The 26,412-nt window shown below is 36.1% G+C and overlaps 1 protein-coding gene across 19 annotated transcripts in view; it reads left to right on the forward strand.

The window, feature by feature from the left end:
• The window catches only part of ATG10 (autophagy related 10), a 260,981-nt gene that overhangs the window by 39,006 nt on the left and 195,563 nt on the right, over positions 1-26,412 (forward strand). For all 19 annotated transcript variants that reach the window (XM_047862227.1, XM_047862255.1, XM_047862221.1 and 16 more), the window contains one exon: positions 26,110-26,217. In XM_047862227.1, coding sequence (XP_047718183.1) covers positions 26,110-26,217 — 108 coding nt within the window. The remainder of the gene's footprint in view (positions 1-26,109; positions 26,218-26,412) is intronic.

Raw genomic sequence — 26,412 nt, forward strand, 5'->3', positions numbered from 1 at the left:
TGTTCTTGTTCTCATGGTGGTGGTAAGGGTCCAAACACAGAAAAAAGAAACACTCAAGCTCTCTTTAAGACCTCTAATTAAACTTTCCTTGGGGAGCCAAGCTCAGAGTCATTGTGGGAAGGCACTACCAAAGGGTTAGAATATAGGGAGCCTTGAAAAATTGGGGTCATTAATGCAGTCAGTCTGCTACACTTACCAGATGCGAGAGGAGATTCCACACAAGAGAGTTATGAGCAGTTATGGGGGAAAATGTTTCATATCTGTACTCTGAGGAATAGAGACCTTTTAATCACAGGATACAATTGATTTGAACTACATAGGCTCCTAAGATACAGACTGTTTCTTCTATATGTTCTTTCCAATGTATAAGTTAACAGAAATCTTTTTTTAATGATTATGGTTTTTTAGTCTGAGGGTTACCCTGGATTTGAATATATATAGTCTACATAATAAGTCAACAGATAATATCTAAATTTGATTTATCAGCAGAAAGCTGTATACATAAAATGTATGGAATTTGGATGCCAGAAGATATAACAAGGAAAGTTGCGGTTGCCCCTGGGTCCACTGACCACAGTGTGTGTGTGTGGGGGGGGGGGGGGGGAGGGGCTAAGAAAGACACTGCTGATTTTTGTGTTATGGATGCATTTTGGTGCTGTTTGACTTTTAAAACAGTATGTTATATTACTTTGATTAAAATGAGTAATAATTTTTTTAAAAAGAAAAGTCCTTTTTCATAGCATCATCACCGTCCTGTTATTTACATATACTTGATTTCATTTAATCCCCACAATATCCCTATGAGTTAGCTATTATTGTTTCTACTTCAGATGAGATGTGTAGGCTTAGAGAATTTAAGTGACTTGTCTAGCCAGTGTTAACATAATCTTTTATGTAAGAAGCAGGGTCACGATTGGAACCAAGGTGTGTCTGCTTCCAAAGATTATGATCTTAACTCCTAACCTGTAGTTTAATATTTAATTCATTCACTTAGTTTGAAGCTGAAGTTTAATCTTCTCCATACCAGAGGCTCACACTATTATATAACCCCCACAATGGAACTAGGATATATGTATTTTTTTCCTACTAACAAACTTTAGTTGCTTCTTAACATTTAGTCTTGAGAAGGAAAAATAGCGATTGAGTAAATTCTTCCAGTGGGAATATGATGAATATCCACCATGTTTACTCTGAGGAATAAATTACCACCAAATTTACTCTGAGGAAAAAACATTTACTTTTACTTAATACATTGATACATTAGATGCTTAGATTCCAGATACTGGATTATAATAGCACATAAATTTAGATGTTTCCTAAAAAGTATACTTGTAGCATCTTGTTGTATAAGGAAAGTATTTATAATTAGGAGTTTGATTAAGAAGAACTGATCTGTTTTCATTACTTTTCCAAGTTATCAATATCCAGCTGTATTATCTTACTTTTAGGTGTTAAATTTGAAACAAACTTCATATACTAATTGCTTTTAACAGCTGCTGTAGATATTTATTGCAAATGTCATTGAAAAGACAGATTTAATATATTAGTTTAGTACACATGGTGATTTACAGATTAGAGTATGTTAAATAAACTGTGTCAGAAATTATAAATAAACTAAAATGAGTAAAATTATCCTAAAATTGCTAGACAAGTCTTCACATTTAATGTTACATTAATGAGTTTTGTACAGAGACTCTTTAGAATAAAATCCTTTTTCATCAGATGTTGCACATATGCCTTCACTGTTTGTTTTTCTTCAAAGTAAAACTTAATGAAACAGCTAATAAAACCCAGTTTTACTCCTGATCCTTGAAAGAAACAAGCCCTTGAAGTGCACCCACTGTTTATTCTTTTGCACTGGTTTTTGCTACTTTTCAGCATGTAAATTTTCCAGTAATGGAAAACAGTCAAAGCTATAAACCTTTTCTTCCAAGTCTTATAAACCCAGTATTTATTTCTTATTTGTAAAGTGATTGCACAATGGAAACATGCTTTGCACACATACAGAGAAGTTTGGTCTCAGATCTTCATGTCCACCTCCTGCTGGCTTCAGGAGGGTGTAGTGCGTGTGCATTTAAATAGATCTTTATTATGTAAATACTCAAGAACCAGAATAGGGGTTTAATTACCCTAAAAAAAATGAGAGGTTTCCAAGTGAAAGGCATGTATGAGACTCCTGTACACTGTTACTCTCATAAACCTGAACATGTATTAGATTGGTGCATAGCTTATGAAAAAGGATCAGCTTCCATGAATTGGAAATATATAGATGGCAGATGGGTATGTACCCCAGTGGCTTTTTCACTAACCATAGCATATGCCATTCTGTCTCTTCCCGGTTCTTTTATGGAGAGGGTTGTTTTTGACTCTGGTGATAGGGTAGAGGTAGATATTTGGGTTGGGATGTGAGAGGCCATGCTACTCCAAAGTGTGGTCCTAGATTGGTACCAGTGCAGGCAGGTAAGTGCAGAAATTGAAAATGAGTGCTTAGAAACTTGTAAACAATGTGAATGAGTAATATTATATCTGTGAAATATAATTTTTAAAATTTGAAACTGGTAGTGGGGGGGCACTATGCATGTGTGGGGGCAGGGAGCATATGGGAGAAACTCTGTACCTTTCTTTCAGATTTGCTGTGGACTTAAAACTGCTCTAAAAGAATAAAATAATTCCCCTTCTTCTTCTCCTTCCCCCACCCTCCTCCTCCTCTTCCTCCTCCTCCTCCTTCTTCTAAATTGGGACTTCTATTTTATATGTTTTGGATTTTTTTATTTCATTTTTTTTCCTAGTAATTCGTTTTAGTGTTTTTCACAAAAGCATGTCTATGACAGATTGGAAATAAAATTCCTGATCTTTTACCACAGATGGTTTGAAAAGCATTTGGTCTAGGATGAGATTTTCAAATGTTGATTTATGTTCCTTTGCCCCGTTACATACCATTACATATTAAAATTTGAATAAAAATCAAAGGCTATCATTTATAATTTCAGTACCCTAACCAAACTGCCTGATGACATTGAATGGTCAATGAGCTGAGGGTTGGATGTAGAACCTGAAGTGGAGATAATCTGTGTTCCCCATTAAGGACAGGTTCATATGCTTTAGTGACCACTGAGTGGGAATTGGTGTTGACATTCTCATAAGAAAATCAGAAAGCCTGACCAGGATTTGTGTCCAAATGGAGGTGGGCTAATGCCAAATTGAGATTTTAAAAAATTAGGGCAAAGTTTTAGGTGGAGGGTAGGGAAGAACAGAGAAAGCTGAGTTATGTACTTTGTGGTACTTTTGAAGGGTTAGGAACTTTGAACCACCATGGGATAATATGTGGGCCTTGACAACAAAATGGTGGTAGAAACGGGAAAGCATCCATAGCAAGCTTCATTTACTTTTCAGTTTTACCCAGTTGATTTTAATGCTACTGAAAACCATGATAAGGGATGCTTCTTTGGTGTGCATTTTATCCATTGCTGATACCTGGACAAGCAATCAGAATATAAAGCTGAGATTTATGTATTATATAACCTTGAGTCATAAAAATGTTCATAAGTCATAGAAATAGAAGTTTAGAGTAGAAGGTCATATAATTCACCTTGTTCCAGATACTGCTTCCCGTAAGGCAGCTTTTTTGTAGCCACTCGAGGTATGAGTTCATGCCCATGATGCTGGGAGGGAGATATCCTGAGATAGCATTCAGGAATTAGAGATCCCAAGCTCTATTTGAGCTAAAATGAGACTTACCCATTGGATTATCCAATAATATGTTGAGCTTGGGAGAGAGACTAAAGGCTGATCAGGGAGAAAGTTGGAAGTTGAATACTTGAACAGCTACAAGCAGGCTTAAGATACTGATGGTCATAATTCATTAACAATGTCTTTTTTAACCATTCAGAAATTTATAGTAGTTGAAATTATATTTGAGTGCTATTTAAATGACTCCATATGTAAACTCCCTAAATTAAGCAGTTATTTTGGACCAAAAAACTTCAGGTGTGGCACCTGTGGCCAGCAAGTTCTCTGTAGTAGCCTTGTCATATAGCATATACCCATGACATTGGACCTTGAATCATCCCAGTATGTCTGATTACATATTTATGATATACTTGTCATCAGTATTTTTTTTAGTTTTTAAAATTATGCTAAATATGTATGTATATATAACATAAAATGTACCATTTTAGCCACTTAAATTAATTTTTAAAAAATTATGGTAAAAAACGCATGACAAAATTTACCATCTTAATTCCTCTTTAAGTGGTTCAATTCAGTAAAACATTTTTTTTTTAAATTTTTTTTTTTCAACGTTTATTTATTTTTGGGACAGAGAGAGACAGAGCATGAACGGGGGAGGGGCAGAGAGAGAGGGAGACACAGAATCAGAAACAGGCTCCAGGCTCTGAGCCATCAGCCCAGAGCCCGACGCGGGGCTCGAACTCACAGACCGAACTCACAGACCGCAAGATCGTGACCTGGCTGAAGTCGGATGCTTAACCGACTGCGCCACCCAGGCGCCCCAGTAAAACATTTTAATAGTACTAAGTACCTTCACATTGTTATACAGCCATTACCACCATCATTCTCCAGGACTTTTTATCTTAGTAAACTGAAACTCTATACCCATGAAACAACTCTTCATTCCCCCTTCCACCCATCTTTAGACAACCACCCCTTTCCTTTGTTCTATGACTTTGATATCTCTAGGTATCTTACCTAAATGGAATTACATAGTATTTGTCCTTTTGTAACTGGTTTATTTTACTTAGCATAACATCTTCAGGGTCCATCCATATTATAGTACATTTCAAATTCTTTTTTTCTTTTTAAGGCTGAATAATAATTCATTGTATGTGTGTGTATATATGTATATATGATGATATGATGTTTTATTTATCCATTCATCTGTTGATGGATATTTGGATTGCTTTTATCGTTAAAAATTTTGTCTTTCACTCTATGTAAAATATTTGTATTTTAATTTCAGTTTAGTTTATCACCATTGGCATTATTTTATAGTTTTGCTGACTTTGAATTTATATATGATTATTTTTATTACTTTTATTACCATTTTCTCATAGTGAGTGTTGCTAAATAAAACATTGATTTTATTACTTCTTGATTTATTAATTTACTTACTTAGTTTTTGCTTTTGGTGTTAATAGTTAGCCAAAGTCACATTCTTGATAGAATTTAGTAATTATTATTTGTTTTTAGAAATTAAAAAATATTTTTTTAAAAAAATCAAGTAATGATTGAATGTAATTTAGTTACGTTTATTCATTAAAAAGCTTTCTAGCTTTCAAAAATAAAATACCTTGTGAAAGTATTTTTAATCCCACATCAGTTTACATATTATATATGTTATGTGAATATGTCAAAGTTTTAATTTTTGGAATAAACAAAAATCAATGATGAATTGTTTGAACTTTTATTAAATTTGTTTAAAAAAAATTTTAATGAACACAGAAAATTCCCGATTCCTGTAAATAGATTTCATGTAGTCGTAAAAGTCTACATAGGCCACGTTAGTTTTTCATATTTGAAAAATATTTAAATTTCACAGATACTGTCAATATCTATATCTATAAATATATACTTATTGATATAAATATATCAGTTTAATGGATAACTTTTCATTAAAGCAGAAAAGCCTTCAGTTTCACATAAAAAATAAATTGAAGTTACTAGTTAGGTAATGAAATGAAAATTATCTCAAACTTGGATATGTGTGCTTAGTAACTTTCCCCCCTCAGCCTAAATGCCTTACTGGCAGGAAAATGGTTGCAAAGACAAGGTACACAGAAAACTGCACTGGCACCTCACCGCAGAAAATCCCGGGCAGGAAGAGACTGGACCATCTTTAAGTGTTGCACAAGTAATACAAAAAACCAAAACTTTTTGAGATTGGTTCGAACAGTTAGCTTTTACAGTTTATTAGGATAAAGCTAAATAAACCAGTTACAAGATCACACCATTCGAAGCTAAAGCCAACTGCCTCAACGTAGGATGGATAGAAGCCCTCATTTTACCCATCAGTCTAGAAATTGAGGCCAGGAAAGCAAAAGAGATGGAAACAGTGGTACTCTCAAGTAAGACTTGTAAATATGTTGATGATATGTCAGATGGTACAAAGAAATTATTAATGCAGGTTATTATTAAAATAAACACCTGTTAAGAAACTGCCAAATTCCGGGGCGCCTGGGTGGCGCAGTTGGTTAAGCGTCCGACTTCAGCCAGGTCACGATCTCATGGTCCGTGAGTTCGAGCCCCGCGTCAGGCTCTGGGCTGATGGCTCAGAGCCTGGAGCCTGTTTCCGATTCTGTGTCTCCCTCTCTCTCTGCCCCTCCCCCGTTCATGCTCTGTCTCTCTCTGTCCCAAAAATAAATAAAAACGTTGAAAAAAAATTTAAAAAAAAGAAACTGCCAAATTCTGAAACAGTTAGAATTCCTGAAGAGAAATGCTGGGAAGAATATCAGTTCTCTATAAAGAAATACCAAAAGAAATTACTGGGGGTGAAATATTGAAGGTTGTGAATTCATACTTTGAAACAAATAAGGTATTATGGAAACATGCTTGGGTTTGTATACTGATGGAGTGAGTGCAGGGACAGGAAGATGTAATGGCTGCACACCAAAAGTTGGGAAAATACTGAGCTTCAAATAATACGATATTTTCTTTTCATAGAAGCTCTGTTGTAAAAGTCTGCCTCCATATGAATTTCACATAGTCTGGTGTATTCTAAATGGAGAATACAATATACCTGAAACTGCTTTATTCACATCTGTTTTTAGCTGCATGTGAAGAAATGGGATTGGAATAAGCTTTCCACTGTTTCATACTCTGGGTGGTATATGTCCAAAGAAGAGTTCTGTCAAAAGTTTATGAGCTAGAAGGAGAATTCAGACTTGCTCTATAAACAGTTCTTGTTTGAAGATTTGTTAAAAAGTAGTTATTGGCTTGAAAAAATAGCTTCATTAGCTGAGTGAATAAACCCAATAGAATATTGCCAGAATCTCATGATAATGTCTCCACATGTGCTGATACAATTTATGGAGTTAGTGCAAAAATTTGGCCTCAGAAACGTGGGGTTAAAAACGATTCATTTGTGGCGTTAAGTTTGTTGCATGGTTTCAATAGTAAAGAACGATCATTAAGACGAGTAGAGCAACATCTTGCATAGTTAAGGAAAAGCTGCATCATGGATTTAAGTGTATGATTTCAGTTGTATTCACAATTTATTTATGCTATCCTAAGAAATTTTCACATTACACTTGTTGATGAAAGGAAGAGTTGTTTGATTTACTGAATGATGACAATTTTGAAGTACAATTTAGCTTTGAATTATCCAAATTCTAGTTAGTGATGAGAAAGGAGTTTCTATCATTTGTCTGTGTAGAGGTGGAAAGTAGCTTGGGGCTGCTGGTAGGGGTGGAGATTGACTAATAATTTTGTAATATAAAGAAAATGTATTTAAGATTTTTTTCACTGAGTTCCTTATAGATACCACCAAATCCCATCAAGTTTACTCCATTATAGTGTTCAAATATGAATTTTTATGTGTGTCATGATTTGAAAGGGTTAGGAAGCACTGGACTGAAACCTGTAACAGTCTGGAAAGCTGAGGCAAGAATGTTAACTGTGACAGGTCTCAAATTCAGTCATTAAATGATTTCAGAGAATAGAGTACAAAGCAAAGACTGGGAGAGGGTAAGATTTCAGGAAATACATTTACTAACTGGGCAAGTGTGATGGGGGAGAGCCTGCCGTCTCCTATGTCTTACTGAGGTGGGGAATAAGGACCAGCAGTAGTGGGATGGGTAGGTGGCAAGAAGATGATGAACCAGACTCATCTGGACTAAAGCCAAATAGCTGTTCTGGTGGTCTCTGAATTATGTGGAATAAAGGCTTGGGTAGAGAAATAGGTTTCTTAGCCTTCTATAACTCATTCATGGGGATTGATCAAAACAAGTCAACTTTTGAAGGAGAAACCTACTTTTTAGAAAAAAATACTAGTAATTACTTTGTGTCAGGTTCTATTTTTAGTGTTTTCTATGTATTAATTCAGTTTAATTTTACACTGGCTGGTAATAGTACCATTATGATTCTCATTTTAGAGGTGAGGAAACTAAGGTCGCTCCTGTTCATTGTAGAGCTGGTACATGAACTCAAGCAGTCTGGCTGTAGAATCTCTGTACCTGTCTCCATGCTACACTGCCTCTCAAATCTGTAGTATATCTAACTACCTTTCTCCTCCTAAATTTCCCCCCTTGATCTCAACACAGACTGTTCTCATGTCCTGGACCTTCTCCTGTGGAGGAAGTGGCCTACAATGGATGCTATACTAGGACTTCCTCTTAACGTTATGACTCAGTTGCTTGTTTGGGGGAAAGCTGATGAATATGGTCCAAAATTAAGATGTCATCAGAACATTTACTTTGCAATACCCCATCATTTTATTAAGTAGCTATGCTTTAGAATATGGTGGCCACTAGCTACGTGTGGCAATTCAAATTGAAATTTTAATTAATAAGTAAAATCAACTCAGATCAAAAACTTGGTTCCCTTAAAGTTGCACAAGCCACACTTTAAGTGGCTACTGCCTACCATTTTGTACAGCACAAGAAAGTTTTCTGTCATCACAGCTGGTTTCATTGGACAGTAGCATTCCTCTTCTCCAGGTCAGCTACATAAGAAGTGAGAGCTCATTTCCTATTGGCTTCTTACTCCTCAGGCTGCCTTACTTCAGTGATTGGCTCCACTGTCTTTCCTCATATTGTAAAAGACAGCGATACCAGAAAATAAAAGATTTTTATGGTCATTAGTTGCTGGTTCATACAAGATATGCTTTCTTAAAACAGTGCTACAATACTGTTGACCTTGCTGTCCTTACCTTACTTTGCAAGTATAACGATTACAAACTGTGTTCCAAGAAATCTGTACATGACAGCCTGTCACACTTTGGCTTCTGTTGAACTTGAAGGCATCTTAGCTCTTGTGGCTTAAAAGTGTGCATTACTGTTAATAAGCAAGAGCTCCTATGGGTGTGTAGTTGGATTTTTGAACCCAATTTTAGGATTTGATTATTATTCATACTGAGTATAATCTCATTTTTGCCTGTTGTAATGGAGGTTTTGCTTTGTTTTTAAATTAAATGTGGATTTGATCAGCTGAGAAACCATCTTTATTATTATTATACCCAGCTTTGATAAGCATACCTTTGTAAGTTGGCTGAAAAAAGTCATGTCAAACTAATCTCTTGTTTTCTTTTGAGATGGTTACCAGATGGGCAGGATGCTATGGAAGTAGTGAGTTTGATCTCAACCAAATCATTTAGAATGTTTTCAGGGGCTGGCAGTTTGGTGAATAAGGACTGCAAAAATCATATCAAATTTGAAAAACCTATTTAATCTGAGAAAAATAGACTGTTCAAGAAATTCAAAGGACTGTGTTGAGTGAGCAGTGTTGATCAGAATGATAATTTATTGTTATCAGAGGAGGCTATCAAGGTTACTTACGATAAATATAAAGTGTTGTTAGTATGTTCAGGGGAACACATGAAGTTCCCCAGACCTTGGGGCAGCTCTACATAAGCAGGGGTAACTACAGGATATTTTCATTCTTGCAACCACAAAAGTGAAGTGAGCCAAAAAACACAGTGGGAATTAAATGAAGTAGGGTTAAGTTTTCATTAAAGGCTGTGCAGTGCATTCACCACTCCTGGTTGCCCTGGCAACCAGGCTCCCTCGCATGCTAATGACATTATAATGAGAAAAAAAAAACACATGCAAATGCAGTAAATAGTAATTAGAGGCAGAGCCATACATGGAGTGGTGAGCTCCACCTTGGGAAGGTCTGGGGAAGAACTGGTGAAGGGTTTGTATTGAAGACAAAGAAAGAGGTAATGAAATAAAGACTTTGAGCTATGTATAAAAGGGTTGAGTCTGCACAGAGTATACTCTAACATTTGCCTCCTGCAAATACCTGTCTTTTCTCCAAGCAGAACTTAGTCAAAATCAGAAGTCATGCAGTTGTACGTTCACATTGTCTTAACAGTTCTATCTGTTGGTATCAATGAATGGAAAGAATCTTTGTTGTATTTGCCTTAGATTTGGAACAACTGTAGCAACCTGCTGTTTGGAATGCCCTCTCTGCTCACATTGGACAGGACTGGTCCCATCCAAAGTAGTGGAGCCAGAATATGTAGCCAAAAGTCGGTCTTGGTGAAGAGAGAGTCTTAATTCTGTGTTGTTTCAGGTGGGATAAGTAGGACCAACAGAAGACTACATTTGGTTAATATAGAGTATAACTGACTAATAATACATGCCACTGGAAATGTGTCAGAGATGCTGCGTGACTGCCTCTCTCAAATGTGATAGATAGGGTTTTTGATTTGCCTGAATGGTTAGACTCAGAGTCTATGAATTTGTGCTCAATTTCATTCTCTTTCCTTTATTTCATTTTATTCAGGCTCTTTTTCTCTGTCTTTTCTATTTTTATTGCCACTGTTGTTTATCTTTTGTTTGTGTATATTTCTTGGAAATGACTAGAAAATGTTAAGTTGCCTGCTTCACATTATCCTAATTCTTTGATTTATCTTATTAGTGTCAGCTGAACCATAAATTATTGAAAGAAAATCACCAAAAATAGCCAATAAGATTCATAAATTCCTACTATTTTTTTCCTCTTTAAATAAAAAAAAGTTAAAAATTTTCACAAGGAGTGCATATCTACTTTTTAAAAAATTTGCATTAGTCTATTATTAACAGTTCAAGTAATATAACCTATATATGATAAAGTGTTTTTGGCCACTTCTCACCTTCTCTGCCAACTCCCAGTCCCAAACTTCAGAGAAAACCAGTGTGGGGAGTAAACTTTAAAATCTCTTTCTATGAATTTATATGTGTGGTTATTATATGTAATGTACATTATTAAGATATTATTAATATCTAACACTTATTGACTGAATGCCATATATCAGACACTGATCCTTTTTGTATATTAATTCATTTAATCCTTAGATAACCTCCCCTTGAGGGATTTTATAGAAAGAGGAAGGAAGGCCAAGAAAAGTTAAGAAACTTGTCCAAGGTGACAAGCCAAATTTATATCCCAGGAAGTGTGATTTGGAACTCATGTTTTCTCTCATCACATTATTCTTCCTATTCTGCAGGTAACACACACATATATGTTTTCTTTTCCCTGTGTCTAGAATCAATTACTCCATACGATTATTCTTCAGGTAGTTTTTTAACTTAATATTCAGAGGTCATTCCATCTCAGTAACTTACTTCTTCCATTTTTTCAAATTATTGCATTTCATTCTCCTGTTAAATGCAAGATAATTTAAGCAGTCCCCTATTGCACCATTAGGTCCAATACACCATAATTTAAACAGTCCCCTATTGATGAGCATTTAATTTGCTATAACAAATGATACTTTAATAAATACCCATGCAGAACAATTTTTATATATGCTTATATATCTGTAGAATTAATAGTTCAAAATGGAATTGCTGAATGAGAGAGTGTGCTCACTTTGCATTTTGACGGATACTGCAAAATTAGCACAATTATCACTTTCTTCTTGAAATACTCTTTGCTTAGCATCTGGGACATAAACCTGTCAGTTAACTTCTACCTTGACTGTTTCTTCTTGGCTTCCTCTGCTGGTTCCTTCTCATCTATCAACAGCTGAACACCGGAGTGCCCCAGGGCTCATTCTTTGGACTTCTTTTCTTCTGCATTTAGACTCCCTCTCTAGGATATCTTACCCAGCTCCTTGGCTGTAAATACTATACATTCACTGATATCTCTTAAAAATTGTATTTTTAGTGCCTATCATGTCCCTGAACTTCTAGCTTTTATTTCCAGCAACCTAATTGACATTCCATTTGAATGTGTACAAGGTATTGCACATTTAATTCATTTTTATTAAAGCTTCTCCCTCTCCACCCCAACCTTCTTCTTCTACATACTTCCCTATCTCAATAAATATTAGCTTCCAAATGTTCAGGAGAAGAGCCTGAAGTTACCTTTGACTCCTCTCTTTCTCTTACATCCATGTTTAGTCCTTTAGTAAATCCTAACTCCATCTTCAAAATATCCATAATCTACCACTTCTCACCACCTTGACTGCACCACATTAGCCCAGGCTGCATCATTTCTCACCTGGCTTGTTGCAGTGGCTTCCTAATTAATGGACATTTAGAATCTAGTCTTTAAACAGCAGCTAGAGTGGTCTTGTAAGAATGTGAGTCTGGTCATATAAGTCTGTGGCTCGGAACCCTCCAATGACTTTCAGTTTTAGAATAAAATCCAAAGCTTTGTTCATGACTTCCAAGGTCTAATCAGTTCTTACACCCTTTACTCTCTAGTCTCAAGTTCTGTCATTCCCCCACTCTTTCATTCTGCTCCAGCCATACTAATATCCCTGCCATTTACACCATGGGGCCTTGGCACTTCCCATTCCTACTGTCTGTTGTGTTCTTCTCTTAGATAGCTTTATGACTTATTCCCTTATTTTGTTAGATCAGTGCTCACCATATCAGTGAGGAGCTACTACTTGCCTACCTAATGTAAAATAGCATCTTCCTAATCCTATCACTCAATCCCCCTTACCCCTTTTTAAAATTTATTTATTTACTTATTTTTATTTTTTAACAGAAAAAAAAATTTTTAGTGTATTTATTTATTTATTTAGAGAGAGCACTGGAGCAGGGGAGAGGCAGAGAGAGAGGGAGAGAGAGAATCCCAAGCAGATTCCATGAATCAGAGCAGAGCCCAACGTGGGGTTCAAACTCACAAATTGTGAGATCATGACCTGAGCCGAAATCAAGAGTCAGACACTTAACTGCCTGAGTCACCCAGGCACCCCCTTACTACTTATTTTTAGAGAGAGAAAGCAAGGAAGGGAGAAGGGCAGAGAGAGAGAGAGAGAGAGAGAGAGAGAGAGAATCTCAAGCAGGGGCCTGATCCCACATAGGACTCCTCGGGAGGCTCCATCCCAACCATCAGATCATGACCTGAGCCGAAATCAAGAGATGGTCAGTGGTCCAACTGAGACACCCAGGCATCCCTACTCTAATTTACTTTTATTGCACTTAATCCCACCTACTTTACATATTTAGTTATTTGTTATCTCCTCTACCCTGCTCCCTGTTTTCCAGAATGCAAGCTTCATGAGGAAAAGAACCTGTTCACTTTCTGTTCACTACTGTAACCCTGAGGCTGAGTACAATATATTGCATGAAGTAGGTGCTAATAGTATTTGTTGAATGAATGAAAACATAGACAAAATTTCTCTCCAAATATACTGTAGCAATTAATTTTCCTATCAAAAAGTATATGAGTATCCCCATTATCTCCTACTCTATAAAATTAGATATTACTGATCTTTTTAAGTTTTTCATTCTAAAAGGTAAAAAGTGATATATTGATTTAATTTGCATTTTCCTTATTACACTGATGTTGAGCATATTTTTATATGCTTATTGGTCACTGGTATTTCTTCCAGGAATTTTTTGTTTATGTCCTTTGTCTGTTTTACTGTAGGGTTGTTTATCTTTGTAATATCGATTTGTAGGAGTAACTTATATATTATGACTATCAATCCTTCATTTCTTATATGTATTGCAAATATTTTTTCCTAGACTGCCACTTCTCTTTTAACTTTGTTAATAGTGTCATTTGTCATATAGGAGTTTTAAATTTTTAACAAATCTGCCTTCTTTTGCTTTATGGCTTCTGGGTTGGTGTTTTGCTCAGGAAATCCTCCCTAACTTCAAATTATGAAAATATTCTTTTATATTTTCCTCTAGACCGTTATTTTTATTATTATTTTATATTTAGAGCTTTAATCCATCTGGAATTTATTTTGGAGATTGTGTGAGATAGTAATGTGGTTTACTTTATTTAATGGTGAACCAGATGACTTCATGTTTATTATTGACTCATCCATTCTTCCATCTATGATCCAATTTTTTTCTTATATATTAAATTCCAACATATAAGTCTACTTCTGCACTCCATATTCTAATCCTTGATCTATTTTACTTGTCTGTCACAATTACATAGATTTTAATTATTACTAGTGCCCTTTAGTTGATTTTGATAACTGATAAATATACCATTCATTGTTCTTTTAAAAAAAATCAACTACCCTGTGCATTTTTTAAACATAAATTTTAGAATCATTTTACAAGTTTCATAAAAACTTGTTGGGATTTTTTTCATGGTCTACAGTAAAGTTGTAGAGTTTTCCTGACATGATACATATATTCCTGGATATTTGACATGTTTTTGTTCATATTGGGAATGGTGTATTGTATCTTCATGATTTTAATTGATTACTACTATATTTGTAAAATTATTGGTTTTTAAAATTTTCTTTTAAGTTTAGTTATTTTGAGAGGGAGGGAAGGGGAGAGAGACAGAGAGTGAGAGAGGGAGAGAATAAGTGAGGAGGAGCAGAGAGAGAAAGAGAAAGAGAAAATCCCAAGCAGGCTCCTTGTTGTCAGTGCAAGATCATGACCTAAGCAGGACGCTTAACCAACTGAGCCACCCAGGTGCCCCTAAAATTATTGTTTTTATATGTTGATCTTCCTGGACACTCTCTGAAACTCTCTTATTTATTTTTTTTACTTTTTCTGTTGATTCTTTAGATTATTTAAGCACACCATGGAACCGTCTGCCATTTTATCTTTTCTTTTATAAGAACTTTCTCCAGACAATGAGTTGGGACACTTGTAGACCTCACCTTGTATATTTCCAATCTCTTAGAGATTACTGTCCTGCACTGCCTGTGTCCCAATATCTGAAAATTCTGGTTTCATGTTTTTTTGTTTAGCTTTCTAGTTGCTTAAGATGGAAGGGTAAATCTAGTCTCCATTCTATAGAACCACTAAAGAAACAGAAGAATGCAAAACTTCTTGAAGAATACTAGTGTGTATTGCCATTATATGAAACATTTACATTTAATAAATATAGATTTTAACCTAAGATATTATCAGATATATATGATCATCAGTTCAACTGTTCTGTTTCCAAACCAAGATTGGTAGCAGAGCAGTGGGAGAACATGATTAACTCATGGAAATGAAGAAGAGGTATTAAAGGATGTCTCCCTAAGATTTGTAGCATTGTGGGCTATTGTGTTGGCCCAGCTTTCACATAGCTCTTGCCTTGATACAGAGGCAACAGACTTCCTTCTTCTTCTGAGATTTGCTCATGTCATGCTCTGGGAAGCAGGAATTCTGATAGAAGATACAGAAGGAGAGGGCATTCAGTAGAAAAGCTTTAAACATGCACAGGCTTGGAATGGAGATGACTATGAGGGCAGAGATTGTGACTCATTCTGGGAAATATGTCAGGAAACTTTTGTTACATTAATAAAAAAGACTGAGAGGATAACATCTTCCCTCTTTTTCTTCCTCTTCCCTCTTTTCTGTCAGTGTGAGTTTGCCACATTCCTGATATTGATCCAATTAGTGGATATTGAATGCTCTTTTTGGCAAGTAGAATGATTTTAGTAAAGTCTTCAATCTCACAGTATTCAGGCCTCATGGATAAAAAGCAGTGATTGTACTAGTACTGTGCAGCCTTCTCTAAAAGCTGTCAGTATCTTCTTCCCTATGATTGGTCAAAACCCTTTTGGTTTTCAGCAGTAGCCGTGAGAATCTGGCTTATTGTGCTCAGGTTGGAACAGCTTCTGAAGTACTAACCGTTGACTCTGTCCTACCTTGGCTGTTCTTCTGGGCAAGCTGCCTCTGTGTTCTGTGCAGCAGCTGTGTGACTGCCTTTCACTCACCTCTTTCTGCTTTGCTATCTATACTGAGTTGAATAGTGTCCCCCCAAATTCATGTCCACCTTGATTTTGGACGTCAAGCCCCCATTTTCAGAATGGTGAGAGAATAATACATATCTCAAGTTTTAAGCTACCCATTTTGCAGTACTTTGTATGGCACCTATACAAAAGGAAGACCTTTCTCACTTTCCCTTTCTCTTCCTCCCACCCTCACAACAGGAGCCTTCTCTGAGTTAAACTGCTTAAGGTCAGGCACATTTTATTTTGTGAGAAACTAGTAAAGTTAACAAATTGTTTGTACTGCTTTGCAAGAATAATGCTTTGAAATCAAAGTGACAACTTGCTACCCAGATAATTTTCTAGTGTCAGACTATCACATTTCTTTCAGTTTACTTTTCAGTATAAAATAACTTCAGTACTCTTAATTCTCTTGAATGGTTTGCTTAGAAGAGATAATGTTATAAAACAGAAATTATTTATGAAAGAAATCAGATTTGGAGTAAATTTAAATATAGAAATCAAGACAGGGAAAGTCAGAACCTGTGTCATTTATATGTTTGTTTTTTATTTTATGATATTAGAAAAGCAATGACAAAACTTTAAGAAGATTTCAACTAGAGTGAACAAAATATGGTAAATCTCTATAAAGTTAAATTGGAAGTAGAAGCAAAGAGAAAAAAAATATTTTTCTGCACCAGGTTTCCCACATCCCCTCTAATCACTTATAGTAGCTGTTGGCCATTCCTTGGGCACAGATAAGCCGGAATGCTCTAGGAGGCAAAACCAAATTGTTTAATATAAAAAAAGTATGAGGCACAGATGGAGGTCCCATATCTATGAACTGAAAATTGAAAACTCCAAATGGCTAAGTTGGAAAACCTGCAAACATTATTAAGAAAACAAAAGAAGAAAAAGAGACTGAAATCCCACAAAATGCTTTATAGTGAAACTTAACATTGTACAGATACCTGTTGAAAGTGTTAATAAGGAAAATGGAACTGATGTGATTTAAAGTTACTTTTTGGTGCTTTGACTCCAAGAAAGAGAAGGGATTTAGCATCCTTTAAACTGTAATCATTGTCTAAAAACGTGTGTGAAATAAGCAGGCTGTGTAGGTCTGTGTAAACACAGAAATGCATGCTTCTGTCAGATAAGGTCACTAAATTGGTTCAGTAACCTTTTCTGGTCTGACAAGTAGCTGGTTTTCTTTTGCCTTTTTTTTCTTGGGGCCAGTGTGCTTTTCTGTGTTTGACCTGCATTTGGGGAAGGGGAGGGTAGTGTGTTCTGCTCATCTACGAAGTCAGGAATGGGCTGGAGGTGAAAAGAGGGGGGACTTGGCAGGTCTGAGAGTCCTGCCAGGAAAAGGGAGCAGAGCTGTTGTTAGAAAACCAACTTCTTAGGCAAATGAGCACAGTGACAGGCCTCTCTGTATGTCTTCATTGAATGAAACAAAGAATTGAAGACCCTTAAAATTGGAATTTTAAGTAGCCAAAAAGATGTTTGCCAAAGATATGCTAGAATTCTAGGAAAGAAGTATTGACCTTGTTTTGGTTTACCAACTAGAGGGTTAGTTTAAAAAGGAGAGAAAAACAAAAATTAGTATATGTGAAAACATTTGTGGTTTTTAGAATAATTTTGATTTCAGAGTGGAAGGAAAGTTTAAAACTTTCCTTATTTAGTCTTCCTAGAATAGTGTTTTCTTACATGGGTTGGATCTTTATTTTACTTTATTTGTTTTAATTTTTACAAGGAAAAACAGTACATGGTCACTGTAAAAACTTTTATAATACGTAGATATATAAAATACAGAAGAAAATATTTTCTTTCCTCTGTTTCAGATATGTAGTTTGTTTTCTATGTAAATATAAATATATGAGTGCACACTTATAATATATTTATGTAAATGGGATCATTGTTCTGTAACTTACTTTTTCCACCTAATATTATATCATGGCATCTTTTGTTGTGAGTTATTGAACATCTGTGTTATTTTCATAGTTATCCCTTTAACCTTAAATAATGTACATCTGCTTCCTGATTTCTCATCTGTGGACAATAAAAATTGATTCCTGTTGTGATAGATGAGGAATTAAATGTGCTTATACTATCTCCCACATTCCTTCCCGTTCTACTTCTGTTTTTTAAATTATATTATTATTTTTATATCATCAAGATTTATAATATTTAGATTTTGTTTATTATATTTAATAATAATGTAATTATTTCTCTTTGTCTTGTTTATAGATGGATTAGAATTTAAATCTAATAAAAGTATATAGTGACTGCTAATGTAGGCAAGATTCACTGCTGAACTAGGTATTGTGATAGAAGGCAGTATAACCCACTGATATGCTGCTGCCTTGGAGAGAATATTTCAGTCAAACTCCTACAGATTATCTTTTCTTTTCATACCTTGGCCTTGCTTAAGAAAGCTCTTTTAATTGGGAAGAATCAGAGTGTCTCCAGTCAAGGGCCTGTGGTCACGTGTGTTTTGTTGTTTGATTTCCAGCGAATGAACAAATATGTTCAGTAGGCATTCACACGGTAGGTCAAACAGAAAAAAGCAATAATTATGGGTTGTGTTGTGAAAATGGTGAAGCAAGGGGGTATCAGCCTATATTGGATGGGACCCAGCCAGAATTTTTTTTCCCCCACAAGGACAGCCCCAGCTTCCTTAGCTGGAGCTGAGGTACATCTCCAATCCTCTGCCCTAGAAAGTTTTGAGGTAAGGGTAGATTATTTAATAAATTACTGTGTTATGTTGAATAAACTCCAAAATACTAAAAGACCAGGGAAAATTAGAGATGTACAAAGCTTTTTTTCAAAGCTGAAATATGTTATATCCTCATTTTTACTTTTGGGTTTTGGTTTCTTGAGTTTTTGGTCTTTTGAAATGTTTGGAAATGCATTCCAAATGCATTTGGAAGGTATAATGATATCAGAAATTGGAACCAGAGTTAGTAAGATTGGGTGAGTGTGAGGGGTGGGCACGAGGTGGGGACACATTAACATTTTTAGAATTGTGTTCTGGAGGATCTCAATCCTTAACTACTTTACTACACCAACTTTGGCTTTTTAAAAAATGGACAGGTACTAGTTTAACATCTGATCTACCCAGTATAATCTTTGCTTTCCAGAGGCAGTTTTTACTTTCTTTTTTCACCCCTTAGATTAATCAGCTATGGGCAGCTACTGGTAGTATTGATTTGATCTCTTACAGAAGGAAAGAATAACCACCTGAGATTTGTGGCCTAGGTTTGGCCTGTTACTCAGGGTTCCACTGACCCTGAAGGGACTGTTTGATCAGTGTTGGCAGTGACCTAGAAACTTCTGCGTCCCTTAATTCCTCCCCAGCAACCTTGCCATTCTGGGCTGTTAACTTGAGTTTGAGTCCTATGTGCAAGACTACTACAAAGCAGAGCTGAAGTCCTTAGGTAACCACCTTTTTTTTTCTTTTTCTTTTTCTTTTTCTTTTTCTTTTTTTTAGATAGCAGTGTTTTTCTAGAGACCATTAAAACCTTATTAAAATTCAACAACAGAAGCCCTATAATTATTTGGATAGCTGGATTCCAAAAGGCATAACAGCTCTCTGGGTGGCATAGCCCATGGCAACTTGTGAGAAAGCAGACACAAACATGTTCTGTTAAGAAATCTTTAGATCCCCTTCCAATACACAATCAGAACCACACTAGAAAACTTGTCTCTATAACTTTCTATACAGCTTCCAAGACATTTTCTCCCTAGAAGTTCAAGATTGGGATTTATTACAGCAGTGTGATAGCCTGGAGACATATGTTCAAAGGACAATCAATGAAGGATTTAACAATCAATGAAGTATTTGTTACTTATAGGCACAGAAGGCTTTGTATACTAAAAAAGTAAGTTTCCTTCCTAACCCTACTACCCTCTTCACCCACACTTTCAGAGGTCACCACTGATACCAGTGTCTTGGGTGTCCTTCCAGATATATTCAGTACACACAAAAGCGTATGCATTTGTATTTAAACAAATGATGACATAATATACACACACGCATACTGTTCTGCACATTTTTCCCCTTAATGATCTGTTTTAGTTATTACTCCATATCACTACTTGTAGAACTTACTCAATTTTTATGGCTACATAACATTCCATTATTTGGATATACCACAATGTTATTTAACTTCACTGATAAGCATTTAGGTTATATCCAATTTTATGCTGTTGAAGCAATACTTTATACGTATCATTCCATGAATTTTGTTTCCTACATGTGCAACTCTATTTGTAAGATGCATTTCTGGGTGGAAGACACGTGCATTATTAATGTGTATAGGTATTGCCAACTTGTTCCTGAGGAGATTATACTAATTTACCCTGCCCTGGCAACATAGGACAGTGTCTACCATTTTATTTATATTTTTATCTACCCGCTATATTTTCATGCTTTTTTTTATCTTTGCCAATCTGATAGGTAAAAAAATGGTATCACACAGTTTTAATTTGCATTTATCTTATGGGAAACATTAAACCTATTTTTCTATGGTTAATATCCCTATGTACTTCCTCTGCAGTGAACTGTTTATATCCTTTACTCATTTTCCTATTGAGTTGCTGGTCTTTTTCTTATTGGTTTATTGGAACTGTCAATACATTGTAGAAATTAAAGCTATTTATATATTGACATAATTAGTCCTTTTCTATGATATGGCTGCAAATCCATTTTTCATATTTTGATGTTTGTCTTTTGACTTTATGGTGTTAAGGTTTTTTTTTCTGTGGAGTGGAAATTATCAATATTTTGTTATGACTGTGAAGTTTTTGTCTATTTTTAAAATATCTTTATATATACATATATACATATATGTATATAAACATACAAATATAAAATCATTTGCATATATTTTCTAGTGTTTTCATCTAGCACATTTATGGCATTGTTTTTTCTCATTTAAGTCTTTATTCCTTATTTTGGTATAAAGTGAAGGGCATTCTGTGGAGATAACTTGAGTTTTGACTGTGCGGAGGAAGTGTTCTCTTTTTAATTGGTGTTTGGCTTACAGCACCTGGACACATTCTATTAGTTTCTCTTCTGCAGTGATGGAATGAAGCAACCTGCTTTGTGGCAGATGGGCAGCACGGAGTTCTGATGGCTGAAGTGTAGTTAGATACAGGACAGTGACAGTTTTAAGTTATGAGATTAATGGCAGTTACAGAGGCCTAGGTTAAGGCTGGGCAAATTGCCAGAAAGTAAGGTTTGAGATAGTAGTAAAGACCATTTAAAAAGCAGTCTCAGCACTGTCACAGCTCAAGATGAGTATTCGCAGAGGCCAGTTTAGTATATGGAGAGCTCCAAGTGAGCATACTATTCCTAAAGGTTGGGAGTTGTTTGTGGCCATTTCCCCTGAGACAGCTACAGATTACTTGGTTGACTCTGTTCTTAGAGTTCCAAATGGGAACTTGAATGAATTAAGTGAAGTAATTCTCAATCCTGGCTGCTGCATTACAGACTACAGGAAAGTTGTGACTGGGAACCCCAGCTAAGGTTGAGAACCATTGTTTAATGTAATCAGTCTGCAATCCCTTTGAATCAGGGATTGCAGTACATGTTGCCTCAGTGCCTCCAAAAGTGCACACAAATTATCTGGGATCCTGTTACATACAGATTCTGATTCAGAGGTTCCCGAGCAAAGCTTGAGATCCTGTGTGTCTAACAAGCTCCCAGATGACAAGGAGGCTCCTGGTTCCCAGATCACCCTTGAATGCTTCAGCTTGTTACTCAGTGTGCAAAGTTTGGGCTTTCACCACTCCACAACAGCCAGTAAGCATGTTTCTACCATGATGCTGATCTCTGGCAGAATTGCTTAGTGTGGTATGGAGAGCACTGGGGTCATATGGCCTGTTTTCCAGTTCCAGTGGCTCCCCCAATTAGTTGTAAGACAGATCTCTTAAAAGTACTTAAGTCCTTCACCCTCTAATCCCTAACACGATAGGTTTGAGTTGGATAAACTGCAAGGTTTCCTTTGTTCCTGCCTTCTCCTGTTCTGGTCCAGAGTGTTTTCAGACTCCGTGGAGACAAGGAACCAGTGTTTTATGTGCAAGCAGACTCTGTAGTTAGGACCCTTTCTTCCCCAGGGGCTGGGGCCTAGTCTTAACTTTGGATTGCTTGGGGAAAATAAAACTAACACATGTTAAAAAATTAAAGAAAACTTGACATTGAATTGTAAGCTATCATAACTACAGAATGAATGCAGGGAAGCTAGAGTTGAGTGTCTACCAGGAAAGTCAGTTGAGATTTGAGTTAATTATCATTTATTGGGCCAGACAGACTGTAGTACTAGCTCAGGGGGCAGTTCCTCATGCTTTTATGTTTGCTTGTCTCTACAAAAGCAACCTTCAACGGTGAAGAGGAGAACATATTTTTCTGCCTTAAAACAGCGTAGGAGAAGGCCTACTTCTGTGAAAATAAATGTTTGAAAGGAAGCTAATATTCTATAAACTCTTTTTTTTCTATATTTAATTTTTCAAGGCTAATGTTGACTGTTAAGAGATTGATACTGAAAAGAAATTTACCGTATATATAGGCTGTGTCAAAAATCCCATGTATCTCCTTATAGACACCAATAAGTAGTATCAGAAAGTACCCACAATAGAAACAACATCCCTTAAATTACAAGTAATATTAAACATGACACATCTCTCTATCTTAATTCATTGGATAAGAGATCAGATAATACATTTAGATTTTATAACACAGGTGTATAGGAATTTTTGACTTAACCTCTTGGTGTCAAAGGAGATGTATCTTGCCTTGTATTAGAATTTGCCATAAGAAGAGGTTGTATGATCAGCCCTCATGAAACAGAATAGTTACCTTCATTTGATGAATCCGATTCAGTACACACAGTTCAGTTCTAACTCTTCTCTGAATGTCTAAAGGGTTTTTTTTGTTCCCTCTATAGCTAGATTATTTTTAAATTGCAGACTGCCAGTACTTTCTGTCTCACAAACACGTATCATTATGGTTTTACTGTATTTGGTAAATCTTTTATATAATCAACTATTGATTATCTAGTATAATGAGGGTGATCATACAATATAGTAGAAAACCATCTAGTTTAGTCATTCAAGTCAAACTATTTCATGATTTAGGAGCCTCTTTCTGTGGTTATAGGAGGCCCATTCTCAACAGCAGGAAAACCCATCTAGTTTTAACATAATAAACACAATATAGGTCATTTTATAGAAAGATTATTTTAGTTGCAAGTGACAGAAAGCCCAATCCAAGTTGGGTCAAGCCAAGGAGGGGCTTTTTGAAGCCGGGTAATTGCAAAATTTGAGGGTAGAACTAACTTTAAGTATGGGTGGTGTAAATAGTGTAATCAGGATCTGGTCTTTCTGCATCTCATGGCTTTGCTTTCCTCTGCATTGGCTTCATTCTCAGGCTCCATTTAATTACTTGATGGCTGCCAACACTGCCAAGGCTGCCCGTCTTCCTGGTTGAAATCCAGTCGAAAAGAGAATACCGTTCCCCGTCCCCTAACTGAAGTCCTGAACTGTTTTCATTGGCCCTAAGTAGACTGCCCGTCTGAGTTTCTGAGGTCAGCAGGACTGATGTCCTTATTGGCCAGATCAGAGTTCTTTGATCATTCTCATAGTTGGGAGGCCATGTCCACACTGACAGTGAAGTAGGGAATGCTTCCATAGAAGATAATTAACTACTCTTCCAGAAGATGGGGCAATAAATACCTGATGTAAAAAGCAGCAACAACAACAACACTCCCTACATATATCTTTCTCAATTTAAACCAATATTAAATGTCATTTATGTTGTCTAAATATAGAGATTTCAGTGGTAGAAGGACATCGGGGATGTACTTTGTGTTTAGATGATGCAGAATTAGAATTAAAAAAAATGATTAATTCTACAAAATGTATAACTTGAATGAAATAATAAAAGGTGATTGTATTGGATACCTAATAGCTTACTTTACAGGGAAGAATGATATTCAAAATGTTTAACAACCTGTGGCAGTGGTATCAACCAGTCATAATAAGTTGGATCCAGCCAATTAGAACTGGTGCTGATCAGGACCAAACAGCAGCATTCTTTTGTGAGTGCTGGTAAAGTGTCAGCCCAGGCAACCGGGAGGCATTGGTAAAGGTGCCGCCAGATTTCTCAGAAAATTTAGTTCCTGTATTAGTTTCCTAGGGCTACCATAAGAAAGTACTATGAACTGAATGGTTTAAAACAAGTACATTCTCTTATGGTTCTGGAGGTTGGGAGTTGAAAAGCAATATGTCGGCAGGGCAACACTCCCTCTAAAAGTTCTAGAGAAAAATCTTTCCTTGCCTCTTCTTGCTTCTGATGATTAGTGGCAACTGTTGGCATTCTTTGGTTTGTACATGCACCACTTCAGTTTGTACCTGTGTTTTTCTGTGGCCTTCTCCACTGTGTATCTGTGTCTCTGTAACCAAATTTCCCTCTTCTTGTAAGGATGCCAGTTGCATTGGATTCAGGGTCTACCCTATTCCAGTATGACCTCCTCTTAACTTTATTACATTTGCATAGACCCTGTTTCCCAAATAAAGTCACATTTACAGGTTCCAGGTGGACATGAATTTAGAAGGGACATTATTCAAACTAGCTCAGGTACCTAAAATCCAATGCTCTTACATTGTTGGCATGACACAAAATTAAAAAAAAAAAAAGCAATATATTAAAATGTACTATAAATTTTTTCTTTTCTTATTTTATAGATAAAAACTGGATTTTTGAATCTTAGTGAAAGGATTTTTTTTTTTTAACATTTTATTTTATTTTGGGGACATAGACAGAGCATGAACCGGGGAGGGGCAGAGAGAGAGGGAGACACAGGATCGGAAACAGGCTCCAGGCTCCGAGCCATCAGCCCAGAGCCTGACGCGGGGCTCGAACTCACGGACCGCGAGATCGTGACCTGTGTGAAGTCGGACACTCAACCGACTGCGCCACCCAGGCGCCCCTCTTAGTGAAAGGATTTAAGTGAATTATGAATTGTTTTAGTTGGAATGCTATTCTGTATTTTAACTGCTGCATCAGAATCAGTAATCTCATCTTCATTAATTATAACTATTTCTGTTAAAATGTGAATGTTAGTATGATAGTTTGGTGGAGAATTAATAATATTCATTGATATGTAGGTATGTTTGTACATGAGGTATTAACATTTTTATACAGGACCTTTTTTTTTTTAATTTTTTTAAAATGTTTATTTATTTTTGAGACAGAGAGAGACAGAGCATGAGCAGGGGAGGGGCAGAGAGGGAAACACAGAATCCGAAGCAGGCTCCAGGCTCCGAGCTGTCAGCACAGAGCCCAAGGCGGGGCTTGAACTCAAGGACCGCGAGATCATGACCTGAGCCGAAGTCGGACGCTCAACCGACTGAGCCACCCAGGCGCCCCATATACAGGACTTTATTGAATTCAACCAAATTTTGCTTAAAAAAATGGAACTGACCACAATTAGATAAATATTATCCATTACTGTATTTAAGAGCAAATATAAGAAAGAGGCTAGCAGTACAAATTGGTAAAGGGCTTGGAAGTCCCATCTTCCCCATGGAACATTTGAAAATGGTGGTATTGTCATCAAGGTTTTAAAGAATGAATGGCTTTGTAGAAAAGAGTTTAGACTCTGGAGAGCAGAATTGAAACCATTGAGTTAAGGTTAAAGATAAACATTTCAATGCAGTATAATACTTTCTCAATGAACAATGTACTGTGTATGAAAATGGAGGCGGTAGTCATGTAAGGGAGTAAAGCGTGGGTTCCTGGAAGTGCTCAGGCAAGTGCTGCATAATTATTTCCCTGTGACGTTTAATGGAGATCTTGTGTTAAACAAGAAGTCAAAATGGAAGGTCCCTTCTAACTTCAAGATCTGTTGCAAGTTCTCCTTAAATTTCTCTTTTTATATAGGCCATGAAATCAATATTAATATGTGATGAAATATTTCTTTAAGTTTAAATGCTTTTTAACAGCTGCCAACCAGAAGTTTTGCTCTATGACTTATGTGCTATGGACTGCTTAGGAAGGAGCAGGGAGATCTAAGAGAAGGGGGAAACATCATTAATAAGTGAGAATGGTAGAGGATTAAAACTTCTATTCAATGAGTAGCTACTATGTCCAGGGTTTATTGGATGAATTTCTTTATCCATATTATCTCATTTCTTTGAATGTATTTAGTTTTTTATTGCTCAGTTTCAAACTTATGGAAAACTATAGTGCTTAAAATGATGAATTCTTAAAATAATTGGCATTTTCTTATGTATTCTTTGGTGATGCAACACAGGACTCTTCTGAAGGCTACATGTGCAAAACACACTTTCAAATTAAACCCGAGACTCTGATGTCACATTCAGGAACATCTGCCTGTGTACAGACATGTCTTCCCATTGAGGTAAGTGGTTTAATATGTCTTATTCTCCTTTTCAGTCTTTTTGAAGTATAAAGGAAACAATTTAAGTCTTAAACATATATTTGAAAACATTAACTGGCATTGGATCCTGGGCCTGTTGTAAGGCAAAAATTGAATATCATTGGTCAGGAAGTATTTTCTTCTATAATATCGAAAGCAGGAATTGTGGTAGTGTAA

This window comes from Prionailurus viverrinus, chromosome A1 (genome assembly GCF_022837055.1).
Source record: "Prionailurus viverrinus isolate Anna chromosome A1, UM_Priviv_1.0, whole genome shotgun sequence".
In the NCBI taxonomy this organism is placed as follows: Eukaryota; Metazoa; Chordata; class Mammalia; order Carnivora; family Felidae; genus Prionailurus; species Prionailurus viverrinus.